The sequence below is a fragment of the Malus domestica genome, chromosome 14 (assembly GCF_042453785.1).
Source record: "Malus domestica chromosome 14, GDT2T_hap1".
NCBI classification, from domain to species: Eukaryota; Viridiplantae; Streptophyta; class Magnoliopsida; order Rosales; family Rosaceae; genus Malus; species Malus domestica.
The window spans coordinates 17,450,074-17,465,750 of NC_091674.1; the positions used below are offsets into that span (position 1 = coordinate 17,450,074).

The window sequence follows — 15,677 nt, forward strand, 5'->3', positions numbered from 1 at the left end:
ACGGATGTACTAGATGCAATGAATTTGTAAGTTTGCATATAACAATGTGTAAAAGATTAGGTATAAGATTGTAATGTCACCCAAACTTAAGAGGATAAAGTGTACTTAACCAAGATTGTAATATCAAATAAACTTAAAAGGGTAAAGTGTAATTTAACCTAGTTGTAGTGCTTATGTATACTGTGTCGTACATAATTCATGCATTAAGCTTCAGAATGCCACGTACAGCAGCATAACACAGGTGTAGCAAAATAAGCCCCCCAGCAAGTGTCACCAAAATTGATCCACTTGATTCATGCACAGCCGACTCAGTACTTTCAAACCCCTTCTGGAACTTTTCGGGTCGGTAAACAAGGCACCAGAACCTCCTCAAACCCTAAACCTACAAATATTTATAACCCTAAGTTTCCAACGCAGAAGAGAGAAAAGAACTGCAAGTTTGACATTAACTCTTGTGTGCGCTTGTAATATTTCAAGGCTGAAGAAGTTGCAATGGAAGATACTGAGACCTTTGCTTTCCATGCAGCGATCAACCAGCTGCTGAGTCTGGTCATCAACACGTTTGACAGCAACAAGGAGATCTTCCTCCGCGAGCTCATTAGCAATGCCTCGGATGCTCTGGACAAGATCCCCGCAAGCTCAATTCTCAGCCGGAGTTCGTCATTCGAATTGTCCCTGACAAGGCCAACAGGACCCTCTCCATCATCGACACTGGTGTTGGCATGACCAAATCAGGTATAAATATATATTACACATATTCTAATCAATCAAACATTAGCAGAGTCGCCAAATTGATTTACCAAATGACGTGTCAGTATATATGCGCTGTAGTTATACTACACATCCAAAATATGTACTTAATGATGTGTGCATGCTGTCACTTAGTACTACAGTTTGGTGGTATTCTTCGTCATTTGTAAGTGAGATGTCTTAAGTTCGATTTTAGTTAAAGGTTACGAGCTTCATATATATTTAATTTATTAGCCAAAGTTGTCTAATTTGAAACTAGCAGAGTTTATTTTTCCTTAAATTAGCCTACCTTGAACAGAAAAAGAAAATTAGTCCATTACTATAAACTTTTCTAGCTCCGCCCTTGAATTTAATGATGTGTCTGTATTTATGTAACTTTGAACAATAAAATTGTTAGTGTGAAATAATTATTTGAGTTATGCAAAGATGGTGATAAGAAAAGGATTGTGGTGCAAAAGGAATGAATGTTCTTCTTCTCTACTGCAAAAATGGCAGAGTGGATATATTTCACTTAATGGAAGAATGAGCATGCACATGTGCACTTCACAACCGTTTTTGCCTTGGCTGGATCCATACACATCACATTTGATCTCAGCCACACATCTAGCTAACTTTTAGGATCACTACACATGACTATTTTAGCCTTACATAATGGAGCCTCACACTTGTCATTCTATAAGACTAAGTGCATACACAATTAACATTAAAGGCTTCTTATTTACTAATCAGCTCATTACTTACAATTCTACACTCCCCTTTAAGTTTTGAGCTGATTTCACTCCAAGTTTATCCCTGAGATGGCAGAACCGATCCTTAGCTAATGACTTTGTGAAGATATCTGCTAGTTGCTCATTTGTAGGACAATAAACAAGGTCAATGATTCCTTCCTGTAAAGCATTCTTGATGAAATGATATCTTCGATCAATATGCTTGGTTTTTTTATGAAACATAGGGTTCTTTGTGATGGCAATTGCAGCAATATTATCACACTAAAGTGGAGTAGCCTCAGCTTGGAATTCACCAAAGTCCTTTAACACAAATCTGAGCCAAATTGCTTATGCAGTTGCCTCTGATGCACTAATATATTCTGCTTCAGCACTGCTTCAGCAGTAGAGAGTGCTACACAGTTCTGTTTGATTAAAGCCCAAGAGAAAATCCCACTACCAAAAGAGAAAGCATACCCTGTGGTGCATTTACTGTCATCAACTGAGTGGGATGCAAAAGGAACGAATGTTCTTCTTCTCTATTGCAAAAATGGCAAAGAAGATATATTTCACTTAATGGAAGAATGAGCACGCATATGTGCACTTCACAATCGTTTTTGCCTTAGCTGGATTCACACACATCATATTTGATCTCAGCCACACATCTAGCTAACTTTTAGGATCACTACACATAGCTATTTTAGCCTTACATAATGGAGCCTCACACTTGTCATTCTATAAGACTAAGTGCATACACAATTAACATTAAAGGCTTCTTATTTTAATCAGCTCATTACTTACAATTCTACAAAAATTTGGGAGACTAAATAATTTATTTTGAAATGATTGATGGGTTTTTTTTTTTTTCCTTCGACTTAATTTGTGATAGATTTGTGGACAATCGCAAAGTCTGGGACAAAGGAGTTTGGAGGCATTGCAGGCAGGGGCATATGTCAGCATGATTGGGCAGTTTGGTGTAGGATTCTACTCTACTTACTTAGTGGCTGAGAGGGTCGTTGTCACAACAAAGCACAATGACTCTGGGAATCTCATGCTAGAGGCTCTTTCACTATCATAAAGGATGTCAAGGGGGAGCCCTTCGATAAAGGGACAAAAGTCACCTCCTCCCTTAAGGAAGACCAGTAGGATTTCTTGGAAGAGAGGAAGCTAAAAGAGCTTGTGAAGAAGCACTCCGAGTTCATAAGTTATCCTATTTACTTATGGACTGAAAAAAATGTCGAGAAAGAGATTAGTGATGATGAGGGTGAAGATGGAGAGGGAGTGGAGAAGAAGGAAGATGAGGGCAAAGTTGAGGAGGTGGGCCAGAGGACAAGGACAAAGAAGGGAAGGCCAAGAAGAAGGTTAAGGAGGTGAGGCATGAGTGGGAGCTGATCAATAATCAGAAGCCGATTTGGCTGAGGAAGCCAGATGAGGTTTCAAATGAGGAATATTGTTCCTTCTACAAGAGTCTCACTAATGATTGGGAGAACCCTCTTGCTTGGAAGCACTTTTCTGTTGAATGGCAGCTCGAAACATTCTATTTATTCCAAAACAAGCTCCATTTGATCTTTTCGACACGAGGAAGAAGGAGAACAACATCAAGCTCTATGTGAGGAAGGTGTTTATCATGGGCAACTGTGAGGAGCTCACCTCGGATTTGTGAAAGGTGTTGTAGATTCTGACGATTTGCCACTTAACATTTCTCGAGAAATGCTGCAGCAGAACAAGATTCTTAAGGTTATTAGGAAGAATTTGGTCAAGAAGTGCATTGAGCTGTTCAATGAGATTGCTGAGAATAAAGAAGATTATATGAAGTTTTACGAGGCTTTCTCTAAGAATATCAAGTTGGGAATCCATGAGGACAACCAGAATAGGCGTAAGTTGGCTAATTTGCTCAAGTACCACTCCACGAAGAGCGATGATGAGATGACAAGCTTGAAGGATTATGTTACGAAGATGAAGGAAGGCCAAAATCACATTTACTACATCACCGGTGAGAGTAGGAAGGCAGTGGAGAACTCACCCTTCTTGGAAAGGCTTAAGCGGAAGGGGTATAAGGTGATCTTTATGGTTGATGCCATTGACGAATATATTGTTGGGCAATTGAAAAAGTACGATGGGAAAAAGCTCGTGTCACCAACCAAGGAAGGGCTTAAGCTCGAGGACGAATCAGAGGAAGAGAAGCAGAAAAATGAGGAGAAGAAACAGTCGTTCAAGAACTTGTGCAAGACGATCAAGGACATTCTTAGGGAGAGAGTTGAGAAGGTGGTGGTGTCTGATAGAATTGTGGACTCGCCTTGCTACTTGTTGACCGGAGAATACAGGTGGACAACCAACATGGAGAAGATCATGAAGGCTAAGGCTTCGAGGGACAACACCATGAGCGGTTACATGTCCAGCAAGAAGATTATGGAGATTAACCTTGACCAAGGCATAGTGGATGAGCTAAGGAAGAGGGTTGACACTGATAAGAATAACAAGTCAGTGATGGAATTGTGCTGCTGTTTTATGACACTGCTCTTTTGACTTCTGGTTTCAGCCTTGATGATCCTAACAGCTTTGCCGGGAGAATTCACAGGATGCTGAAATTGGGTCTGAGCATCGACTAGGATGACACCGTGCTAGTCAATGACATCGACGTGCATTCGGCAGAGGAGAATAAGATTGAGGAGAGTCAGATGGAGGAAGTCGACTGAGCTTTCATTAATAATCTGAAGCCTACGTGTCGATATCGGATGTTACTCGTGTGTTTTTGTTCATGTTTCTTGTAGAGCACGTCTTAAGATCTTTTTAGGATCTGTTTAATGTTGGTAACTTTCTGTTTAAATGTTAATGATCTTTCTTTTTCTTGAGTCGGAGTCTTTCCTGTTGCTTTTTTGTGTAAATCAAACTGTAAACTAGATCCAGCAGTTTCTGACACGACATGAAAACGACACGAAAATAACGGGTTTCGGGTCAACACGATAACTTATCGGGTGTTCTTAACGGGTATACATGTGGGTAACACGTAGGTAACCCATTTCGACCTATTAAGAAAAATTTTATTTTGATAATTTTAGTTTAATTACTAAAAAATTTATTATAAAATACAATAGCCATATTAATATATACAATATATTCTATATTAAATATATAGTTTTATATTATTATTCTATATAAGTTAAAAAAAAAGTTTTTGTCATTATTTATTTTTATTATAAGAGTTCCTTATTATCATTACTAGGATAAATTTTACTTAACATGTTGTTGTTAAAAATTAAAATAAACTAATATAGTATTTGTATAGGCAAGAACTAAGAAGACATATATATACATATGAAAAATGTGAAAGAATATATAAACACTCGTGATTCATCATTATTCCTCTACGAGTAGATAATGGTTACACTTGCATTATCGTTTAAATTTTTAAAATCCTCCAAACCCTTGTGAATAATGTTTTTTATTTGAGGGCAAAATTAATAAATTAATAATAATTATTGTTGAAGTGTTAAAAATGTAAAAACAAATATACAATCACTCATAGTGACAAGCTTTACAACTTTCATGAAAGGGTCCGCTTCGAAATCCAACACTATAATTCATAAACCTTAAATTTATATTTAACCGTCGATTGCCATTTACGCTTTATTCTTCTTACTAAATTTCATTTTTTAAATTTTCTTTTTTGAAAACATGATCATCTGGCAGATGTAAGAAGATGAACGGTTCAGATCTTTGATATCACGTTTCGATATTTACGGTTAACTGAAATATGAGTCGATGTTTTATAGTTTGTAGAAACTTTATAAACATCAAGTAATATTTTCACTAACCGTAAAACTCTGAATATAATATCAATGATTCAAACCGTTCATCTTCCTGCATCCTCTAATTGATCAAGTTTTCAAAAAATAAAATTAGATGAGAACAATGAAGCATAAATGTAAACAACAATCAACGGTTAAATTTTGATCTATGATTTATATGATTATAGTGGCGAATTTCGAAGTTAAGCTCTTCATAAAAGTTGTAAAGCTTGTCATTATGAGCATTTATGTATTTTTTTTATATATATTTTTACACTTCCACATTAATTAAAAAACTATTAAAGACTTTAGGTAAGTAAAAATATACTTAAAAGAAAAATGCGTTTTTATGTTTTGGATGTGACAATATGGTATGTATATACTTATTTAGTATTATGTTTTTCATTTGATTATTTATTGGTTTAAAATATATTTTCTTTAACTGGTAACAGGTCGGGTTATATTACCTGTTAATATTATCAGGTCGATTTCGGGTCAGGTCATTTTACCTGTTTATTTTAACTGGTGTTACACGACACGACTCGTTAAGATATCGGGTATAACACAAAAACGACACAAACACGGAAAGCATGACACGAATATCAGGTCTACTGCAAACCTCCAACCAAGTTTCCAACCAACTGAAGACCGAATGTTGTTAAACCTAACCAACCAATCAAAATGCTCGTTCACTCAAGGAAGAGTAAATTGTAACTATTGTCCTTCAACTTTAATCAAATTGGAGCAATGGTTTGTCAACTAAAAATCTATTATCATTGGTCCCTCAGCTCATTAAAATGTGTAGCTATGGTCTTTTTTGTCAACTTCATTAGAATTTTGTCAAAATAAGTTATGTTGGAAGGATCATTGCTACAATTGGGGTTTCTCAACTCATCAAAACGTGTAGCTATGGTCATTTTCGTCAACTTCGTTAGAATTTTGTCAAAATGTGTTATGTTGGAATTACCATTGCGATAATTGAGTTAAAATTGAGAGATCATTACTCCAATTAGGTTAAAGTTGAGGGACCAATGGTAATAGATGTTTAGTTAAGAGATTATAGTTGCCCGTTTTGATGAGTTGAGAGATCAATGGTCATGAATTTAATGTTGAGGGATCATTGCTCCTACTGAGTTAAAGTTAAAAGATAATTGTTACAATTTACTCATCAAGTAACAAAATATAGGGCTCGTTAAGTGCATTTAAAAATGACTAAAAACACTTTTGATTAGAGTTGCTTTTGGAACAAACCTTATTAAGAATGTAAGTGAATCCTGAGAGTACATAAGTCGTGCTTTTTACAGGAAGCACTTTAAGTGCTTTTAAAACCTAAAAGCACTTTTACCTAAAACGCTTTCAGTAATTTTAAAAACACTTTCAAACGAGTCCATATTCTCCAAGCAAAATCCTCTCTTGAGCTCAGGATGGGATCCTCCTAACTAACCCATATGAGCCATTCAAACTTAATCCAATAGTTGCAATTATTATAACTTTTAAAGAGTGTCTATTTAAAACCGTTAGATTAAATTTGAACGGTCCAGATGGGCTGATCAGAAGGATCCCATCCTGAGCTCAGGAGAGGATCCTCTTCCCCTCACTAAACCAACTAATCAATGTATGTTCTGCTCCGACCATTTGGGGTCCAAACTCTACTGGTGTATAAACCAAGGACTTCACAGACGTTCGGAAACTCTGATCTATAACTCATGTTTGAAGCAAATAATTATAAATCATTCATAGAGAAATTGATCCAAGATTTATATAGATAGGTGAGCAAAAGAAACAATTTTGCAGAGTGAGATTCAAAGACCGAGAAGAACAAAGTAAACATCTAATACAATCCCGCGACTATTTCAAATGTAACCGATTCAAAGACCGAGAAGAACAAAGTAAACAGAATGTCATCTTGTTCTCAAAATCCAGCCTCAGGAAACCGAGCACTGATCAAGAAACAGCTCCCTTAAGAAAGGTTAGAGCCGCTAGCCGGGCCTGCACCGAAACCACCAGCTCCACGACCGAAGCCTGGCCTTCCACCAGGACCCTGCAATTCAGAAGCAATAAGCAAAGATAAGTTTTAAAGGTTTTCATACTCAGCAATATCGACCAAGCCATGGCATATAATAAGAAAGGAAGATAACCGGGACTATTTCTACACCATGACTAAACAATGACTGAAGAAATAATTCAAAGTTCACAACGAGAACTATTGCAGCCAATTTGATGAGTCAAATTTCAAGCAAGCAAATGGATTGTATTCCTATAGTGAGTAAATCATCTGATCATGAAACACAAATGGGCAGTTTAAATGTAAATTTATTGAGGTATCAGTAAAAAATGTAGATAGTAAACAATTCAAAACTTTCAAGAATAGCAAACTCCGTGGCCATTGAAAGGCAATTACTCTACAGCCTTGTAAACAGTAAAACACGAGACAAATTATTTGGCAACAAAAACAGTTACCCCAAAAGCAGGCCTGTAATCAGCAGGAGCTCCACCCTTATCGCCAAAGTCACCCCCAGGCGCACGGGGTCCTCCACGGTACCCATCCCTGTCACCACCGAATCTACGCTCTCCATCAAAGCGAGATGGGCCACTGGAACAGATAATCAACAAACCCAAATTTTATTCCAAAAAATCATAGGAGTTAAACAAGTAACTACACAAAGAGTTCAAAACCATGTCGAGATATATCGGCAGAATAAAAATAACTATTGCTAATCGAACAAAACAACTCCTACTTACATGACCAAAATTATATCTGCTAACTCGCCTGTTAGTTAAAACGCAAAACAAGGATCAACCGAGTTGATAAGCATTTCAAGAATCCATTATGGCCAAATTAAGTAACAATCAATTGCAGCACTCTCTGTGAACTAATTAACTATTGCAACCCTTCTGCAGCTGTTTGCAGAATTCCAAACTAAACGATTTAGTCGTAGGATATCAAATTCAATCAATCAAACAAACTTCCTACACAAAATACTTGAATATAACAACTTATCAGCAACGTAACAACACAACCCAATAAATTAAAATAACCATTAAGAATTAAAATGCGAACAATATACAAATCAACAGACACAATCACCAACAATGAATAGGAAACGAATGGATTACCGTGGGCGGTCACCAGAGGGGCCCATTGGGCGGCCAGCCGGCTTGGCCTGCTTCTTCAAAGTTGCAGGGACAATCTCAGAAGGAAGATTGAGGTAGTTCCTCAAAAACTCGATACCGTCATTGGTAAGGTACCAGTAGTAATGCATCCAAGCAAAAGTTTCTCTCACATACTCCTTCGACTTAAAGCTCTGCATCAGCTTAATCACCTGCAGGTTCGGCACATCGATATCGGGATGCTTCGCCAAGTTATAGTCCTTCTTTGCATAGCAAACTCCCTCTGCTCAAATTAAATTCAACAAAAAATTGAAAAAAAAAATTAATTAAAACCTAATCTTCGAATAGCAAACTCCCTCTGATCAAATTAAATTCAACAAAATAAAAAAAAATGGAAAAAAATTAGCAACTTTAATTAGAAAAATTAACAAAAATCTAATCTTTATTGGGTACCTTGAAAGAGGTACTTGGAGATCTCGCGACGGTTCTTCTCTGAAATTATCTACGATAGAAAAATAAAAAGCCAAAGAAATAGATCAGAGAAATAAGCAGAAAAAAAAAATCTCTTCTCTTATCATTTCAGTTTCTGGGGAACCAAACAGAGGACAAGAGAAAATTGGTCTGAGAAAATACCATGGGTTCGGATGAGCTGACGACGAAGAGAGGGAAGAGACGGCGGCGAAGGTCTGATGTCTCTGGAACTCTTATCGTCTGCTGTGTGGAGAAAACCCTAAAATTCTGATGTGTGCGATTTGTAGTAGGTTCTCGGGTAGTAAGATATGGGCTTTGAATGTAGTGCGCTAGTGGGCTTTAGCCTTTGAATTTAGTGCTTTAGTGGGCTTTGAGGAACTTATGTTCTTGCAACTTACTCATGAGCTTGGCCCCTTACTTCCTTTATTTTCTTGTTTGGTTTCTTTTTAAAAAAAAAAAAAAATTAGTAATGTTGTAAACATTCCTAGTTTAAGTATGATTGTGTAAATCCTAGATAAGATTTGATTCTAGTTATCCTTTCCTATTACAACTTGTATTACTTGGAGAAGAAGGAATATCTTCTCTCCCTTTACTACTATAAATAAAGGCACAATGTAGGAGGGATAACAACACACACATTCCCCTACAATTCTACAAACACACATCTCTCTCCTCTCTCTCTGTAGCCGGCCCTAGTCCCTCTGTCAGATAAAATAGACCACAACACGTTATCAGCACGCTCCTACCGCTGCGCTTAGGAATCTGACGTTGGAGATTTTTTCTGCATCAAACCAGTTCATCCATATCATCACGCAATCAGGTTCTTTCCAAACAACGGCTTTTAACTCGATATTTTGCAAGCCCTGATAGCATGAACATTCACCATGATGCATGACCCAACTTTACGTTTAACGTATTTTAGATTCTACATAAATTGTGTATGCTTCATAATCAAAATTGCTACAATTATGTGAATTTGATATTTGTCATGAATTGAATCCTACATATGTACATGCATTGAAACTATTATTTGCATATGCATCAACGTAAATATGTGATTCATTAAAATTATACATGCATATAATATAATTGAATACAAAAAAAAAAAAAAAAAAAAAAAAAAAAACGAAAAAAAAAAAAATATTTTAGGGCTGCACACAGCAGCCCATTCCCCTCTTCTCACCCCGTTGGCCTGTAATCCCACCCGAGGGTTCTTGGGCTATATTTTTAGGCCCCGAGATTTTATTATTTAATTTTTTTTAAATAATATGGGTTTTTATATTTTCACCCACACTTTAATTTGGCCCCGAAGACCAAAAATAAATTAATTCACTTATCATTATACAATATTTCTGCATATATTCTTTGCATATTTGTTTGCATATATATTTGTGTTTGCCTGCAGGAATATATGAACCTGAAGTTCATAATTACTTTGAAACCCGAAGTTTCTTATACACATGCCTTGTTTGAAAACCCGAAGTTTTCACTTAAACATATCACCCATGAAAACCCGAAATTTTTCATGCAAAATTAAACCAATACATGTCTATTAGAACCTGTATGTTCTACTCCTATGTGAATGGATTGATTTTTCTCCATTACACTAACCACATCTTGTCCATCTATTTTGATAGGACCATGTCAAATTTGAACAAACTCGACTTCACCGCTTTGGAGGTTTCTGGAAGGAACTACCTCAAGTGGGTTCAAGATGTGAAGCTCCACCTCACTGCAAAGAACTTGCGTCCTGCTATTGAAGAAGCAACAGATAAACCTGTTGGCGAGGCTGAAAAAGCCACTGCTATGATCTTCATCCGAAGACATATCCATGACGCTCTACAAACTGAGTACCTTGCTGAGGAGGATCCACGTGCATTATGGGTCGCTTTGGCTGATCGTTTCGATCACCAAAAGGACATATTCTTGCCTGAAGCAAGACACGACTGGCAGCACTTGCGCTTCCAAGACTTTAAGTCTGTGAATGAATATAATTCTGAAGTTTGTCAAATCCGATCACTTCTCAAGTTTTGCAATGAAACTTTGACTGAAGAGGATCTCCTGGAGAAGACCTACTCGACCTTCTCTGCTTCTAATATTGTCCTGCAGCAACAATATAGAGCTCAGAAGTTCACTAAGTTCTCGGATTTGATCTCTGTTTTACTTCTTGCTGAAAAGCAGAACCAGCTGTTGATGAAGAATCATCAAGCTCGACCTACTGGGGCTACTGCTGTGCCTGAAGCACATTATAACACTAATCAGCACCCAAAACGCCAAAAGAGGTGTGGTAAGGGCGGCCAGAAGCCATCCCACCAAGGTCAACAGAGCCAAGGCCCATCCAAGGGAGGAAACAAAGCCCAGAAGCGCCCAAACCTCACTCCCAAGGCCCCGAACTTCAAGAATAAGGGCAAAGCACCTGCCACAATGAATGACGATATGTGCTATCGTTGTGGTTCCAAGGACCATTGGTCCCGTATTTGCCGTGCTCCCAAGAAGGTTGTGGATGCATATCATTCTCGTCGTACGAAGTTTGAATCAAACTTCCTGCAAGTGGACGAACCAGAGACTACAAAGATGGAAGTTTCTGATTTTCAGGAGGATACCACTCCTATGGAAGATTAGAATCTTAGACATAGACTTATTTTTCAGTTACAATAAGACAATTGGGGCCGAATTCCACCTTGTGGCCGAACCCCACCTTGTTTTTTGGTTGATTTTGAACAATTTTCCTTTATGTTTTGGATTATTAGTTGGCGATTTATTTTGGATATTCAGTTTTTTCCTTGAATAAATGAAATTATTTTGAATTGATACTTGTTTTTATAAACTTTTATGCATGTGACCGATTCAAATTAATTTTTCATTCTAGGTATGACTAGTGGGAAAGTTAGTTGTCTGGCAGATAGTGCAACCACGCATACTGTTTTGCGTGAACGCATCTATTTCACTAACTTCGTACCTAAGAATGCACCTCTGACAACCCTCTCAGGCCCATCCAACCTGATCGAAGGATACGGTAAGGCACGTATAATGTTGTCCAATGGTACAATTTTGACCATTGCTGAGGCACTCTATTCTCCACGTTCCGGAAGAACGTTACTAAGTTTCAAGGACATTAGAGATAACAATTACCACGCTGAAACCCACGTAGAAAACGGAGTTGAATTTCTGTGCGTAACTTCCTACGAATATGGCCAGAAGCGTATTCTAGAGAAGATGAAGCGTAACCCGAGTGGTCTGTATACTACGACCATACGCCCCATAGAATGCCACTATGTGGCCGGCCCTACCACAGGGACCGCGCACGAAATTACACTTTGGCATGATCGTTTGGGACATCCTGGACGAATAGCGATGCGCCGTATCCTCAAAACTTCACACGGGCATCCACTAACCCGAAGCTTAGGTTCGATCCATGAAATTGCATGTCAAACATGTTCTATGGGAAAGCTTATTACTAAGCCTTCTTATGACAAGATTCGTTCGAATCCTTCCATTTTTCTACAACGGATTCAGGGGGACATTTGTGGACCGATTCAACCTCCCTGCGGACCATTTAGATATTTTATGGTTTTGGTTGACGCTTCTACACGTTGGTCACACGTGTGCTTGTTGTCCACAAGGAACGCTGCATTCTCCAAACTGTTGGCTCAGGTTATCAAGCTCAGGGCTCACCACCCTGATTATCCGATCAAATCTATTCGATTGGATAATGCTGGAGAATTCACATCTAAAACTTTTGATGACTATTGCGTGTCGGTTGGGGTTGAAGTTGAACATCCTGTACCCCATGTTCACACCCAGAACGGCCTGGCAGAGGCTTTCATTAAGCGTTTACAAATGATTGCTCGATCGTTGGTCATACGTACCAAGCTCCCGATCGCTGCTTGGGGCCATGCAATATTGCACGCAGCAAAGTTGGTCCGCCTGAGGCCTGTTGCGACACAACCATTTAGTGCCCTTCAGTTGGTCACCGGATGCGAACCCGACATATCGCATCTGCGCGTTTTTGGTTGTGCGGTCTATGTGCCGATCTCGCCGCCCTTACGTACAAAAATGGGGCCTCAGCGAAGGATGGGAATCTATGTCGGATATGATTCTCCTTCGATTATTCGTTACTTAGAACCTTTGACAGGCGATCTGTTTACCGCTCGTTTCGCGGATTGTCACTTCTATGAGACAGTCTTCCCGTCGTTAGGGGGAGATAAGAACGTCAACGTTCCTAATGAACGACGCAAATTATCGTGGACGACTCCCACTTTGTCTCATTTAGATCCCCGCACCGCTCAGTCTGAAGCTGAAGTGCAGTGCATATTAGATCTCTAGAGCATAGCTCAGAGCATGCCAGATGCTTTCACCGATTTAGCGCGCGTGACAAGATCACATATTCCAGCTGCGAATACGCCTGCAAAGATGGATGTACCAAATGTACGATGGATTACCCTCCTGGAAGCCCGGGACGCCAATTCTGGTGATCCACGTACATTAGCGGCTAGCCAATCATCTGCCCCTACACAAAAGCGTGGCAGACCCCTTGGTTCAAAGGATTCACACCCCCGGAAGAGGAAAACCACGGCACAAGGTCCTGAAGAGCCTACCGTGAATCCGACTATCGCTTACTCATTTTACCCAACTCATGAGGAAATTCTAGATTATGGAAGCGTCCTTGAAGAGACGAATCCTCCTCCCGAGAATCGTGAGATTTCGGTCTATTATGCTAGCTTAGATGATGTGTGGTGTAGAAATGAGATGATTGTCGACGATGCATTAGCATTTGCAGTAGCTACTGAGATCATGTTGAGCGATGACATTGAACCGCGTTCCGTTGATGAATGTCGACGTAGAGCTGATTGGTCAAACTGGAAACAAGCAATCCAAGTCGAACTTGATTCACTTGCGAAACGTAAGGTGTTTGGACCTGTAGTTCCTACTCCTCCACATGTGAAGCCCGTTGGCTACAAGTGGGTTTTCGTTCGGAAGCGTAATGAGAAGAACGAAATTGTGCGTTACAAAGCTCGTCTTGTAGCACAAGGTTTCTCACAACGCCCCGGGATTGACTATGACGAAACTTACTCACCCGTTATGGATGTGATTACTTTTCGATACCTTATCAGTTTGGTAGTTTCCGAAAAACTGGATATGCAGCTGATGGACGTAGTAACCGCGTATCTCTATGGGGATCTTGATACGGAAATTTATATGAAAGTTCCCGAAGGACTTACATTGACTGGTTCAAATATTTCCAAACCCCGGAACACGCTCTCAATTCGGCTGAGGCGTTCACTATACGGTTTGAAACAATCCGGAAGAATGTGGTATAACCGTTTAAGTGAGTATTTGACTAGTCAGGGATATGTGAATAACGAACTATGCCCTTGTGTGTTCATTAAGAAGTCACATTCCGGATTTGTGATTGTTGCAGTATATGTCGATGACATGAATCTCATCGGAACTCCTGAAGAGCTCGCGAGAACTGCTTCGCACCTGAAGTCGGAATTTGAGATGAAAGATCTAGGTAAGACTCGATACTGTCTCGGCCTCGAGATAGAGCATTGTTCGGATGGAATCCTAGTACATCAATCGAACTACACCCAGAAGGTGTTGCGCCGTTTTAATGAGGATAAAGCGAAGCCTTCGAGTACTCCTATGGTCGTTCGTACGCTAGATGCAAAGCGAGATCCCTTTCGTCCGAAGGAGGATGATGAAGAGATTTTGGAGCCTGAAGTTCCTTATCTAAGTGCGATAGGCGCTTTATTGTACTTAGCTCAATGCACTAGACCCGACATCTCCTTCGCTGTTAATCTTTTGGCAAGATACAGCAATGCACCAACACGCAGACATTGGACTGGCGTGAAAGACATCTTCCGTTACCTTAAGGGTACTACGGATTTGGGCTTATTCTATCCCTACGAATCCTCGAGTGATGCCGCACCATATGCTCATCGGGTTGATTCTCGCCTTGTTGGTTATGCCGACGCTGGATACTTATCTGATCCGCACAAGGCGCGTTCTCAAACGGGTTATGTCTTTACCGTTGGAGGCACCGCAATATCTTGGAGGTCAACTAAACAGACCTTAGTTGCCACTTCGTCTAACCATGCTGAAATTCTCGCCTTACATGAAGCAACTCGGGAATGCTTTTGGTTGAGAGCAGTAGTGGGCCATATTCGAAGCTCTTGTGATCTTCATCCCGCCGTTAATGCCCCGATGACGATTTTTGAAGACAACGCAGCTTGCATCGAACAGCTCAAGAAGGGTTACATCAAAGGAGACAACACCAAGCATATTGCGCCGAAGTTCTTCTTTACACATCAACAACAAGAGCATCAGAAGATTGAAGTCACGCAAATCCGATCACAAGACAATCTGGCCGACCTCTTCACCAAATCACTACCGAAGGCGACGTTTCAGAAGCTTGTTCATGGAATTGGTATGCGTAAACTTTCTGAGTTGTAACTTTGCTATTTCTCTGTGGAATTATGTCAAACTCAGGGGGAGTATCTTCTAGATACTTGCTTGATCTTAATGTACTTTTTTTCCCTACGATTAGGAGCATTTTTCCCACTGGGTTTTTGCTACCTAACTAGGTTTTAACGAGGCACCCACCTTGGGCTGGTCATATCCCTGATGACGTCCTGTAGACGTTTCTTTTGACTTTGCATTTCTCACGCATTTTTCCTTAGACTATGGATTTTGTCCCTACTTGGGTTTTTGCCATAGCCTTAGGGTTTTTTAGTGAGACTTACTACTTATGCAAGTTCCTACCTTATTGAGAATAAGCGTTGTTCCTTGGAATCAATGCCGACGAGTCGACTTCCTCAACTTCAGCATGATGCTGAATCTACCTTGAGTA

General features: G+C 39.4%; 1 protein-coding gene and 1 pseudogene across 1 annotated transcript; one reads left to right on the forward strand and one right to left on the reverse strand.

The window, feature by feature from the left end:
- The first annotated feature begins 430 nt into the window (after positions 1 to 430).
- LOC103417534 (heat shock protein 90-1-like) lies at positions 431 to 4,221 on the forward strand (annotated as a pseudogene).
- A 2,758-nt stretch (positions 4,222 to 6,979) lies between these two features.
- LOC114821000 (small ribosomal subunit protein eS10z-like) lies at positions 6,980 to 9,184 on the reverse strand. Its single transcript, XM_029092542.2, has 5 exons — positions 8,987 to 9,184; positions 8,807 to 8,855; positions 8,360 to 8,636; positions 7,703 to 7,835; positions 6,980 to 7,283 (listed from the first exon to the last, which is right to left on the reverse strand). Exons 1-5 carry the CDS (start codon positions 8,987 to 8,989, stop codon positions 7,203 to 7,205), a joined length of 543 nt encoding a protein of 180 aa, XP_028948375.1. The 5' UTR covers positions 8,990 to 9,184; the 3' UTR covers positions 6,980 to 7,202.
- Positions 9,185 to 15,677: the final 6,493 nt, after the last annotated feature.

What these genes read in the sequence shown, in the direction of transcription:
- LOC114821000 (XM_029092542.2), bottom strand. An exon ending in CTCCAAGTACCTCTTTCAAG is followed by an intron (nt 8,637 to 8,806) that starts GTACCCAATAAA and finishes TAATTTGAGCAG; the next exon opens with AGGGAGTTTGCTATGCAAAG. An exon ending in CCCTCTGGTGACCGCCCACG is followed by an intron (nt 7,836 to 8,359) that starts GTAATCCATTCG and finishes TATCTGTTCCAG; the next exon opens with TGGCCCATCTCGCTTTGATG.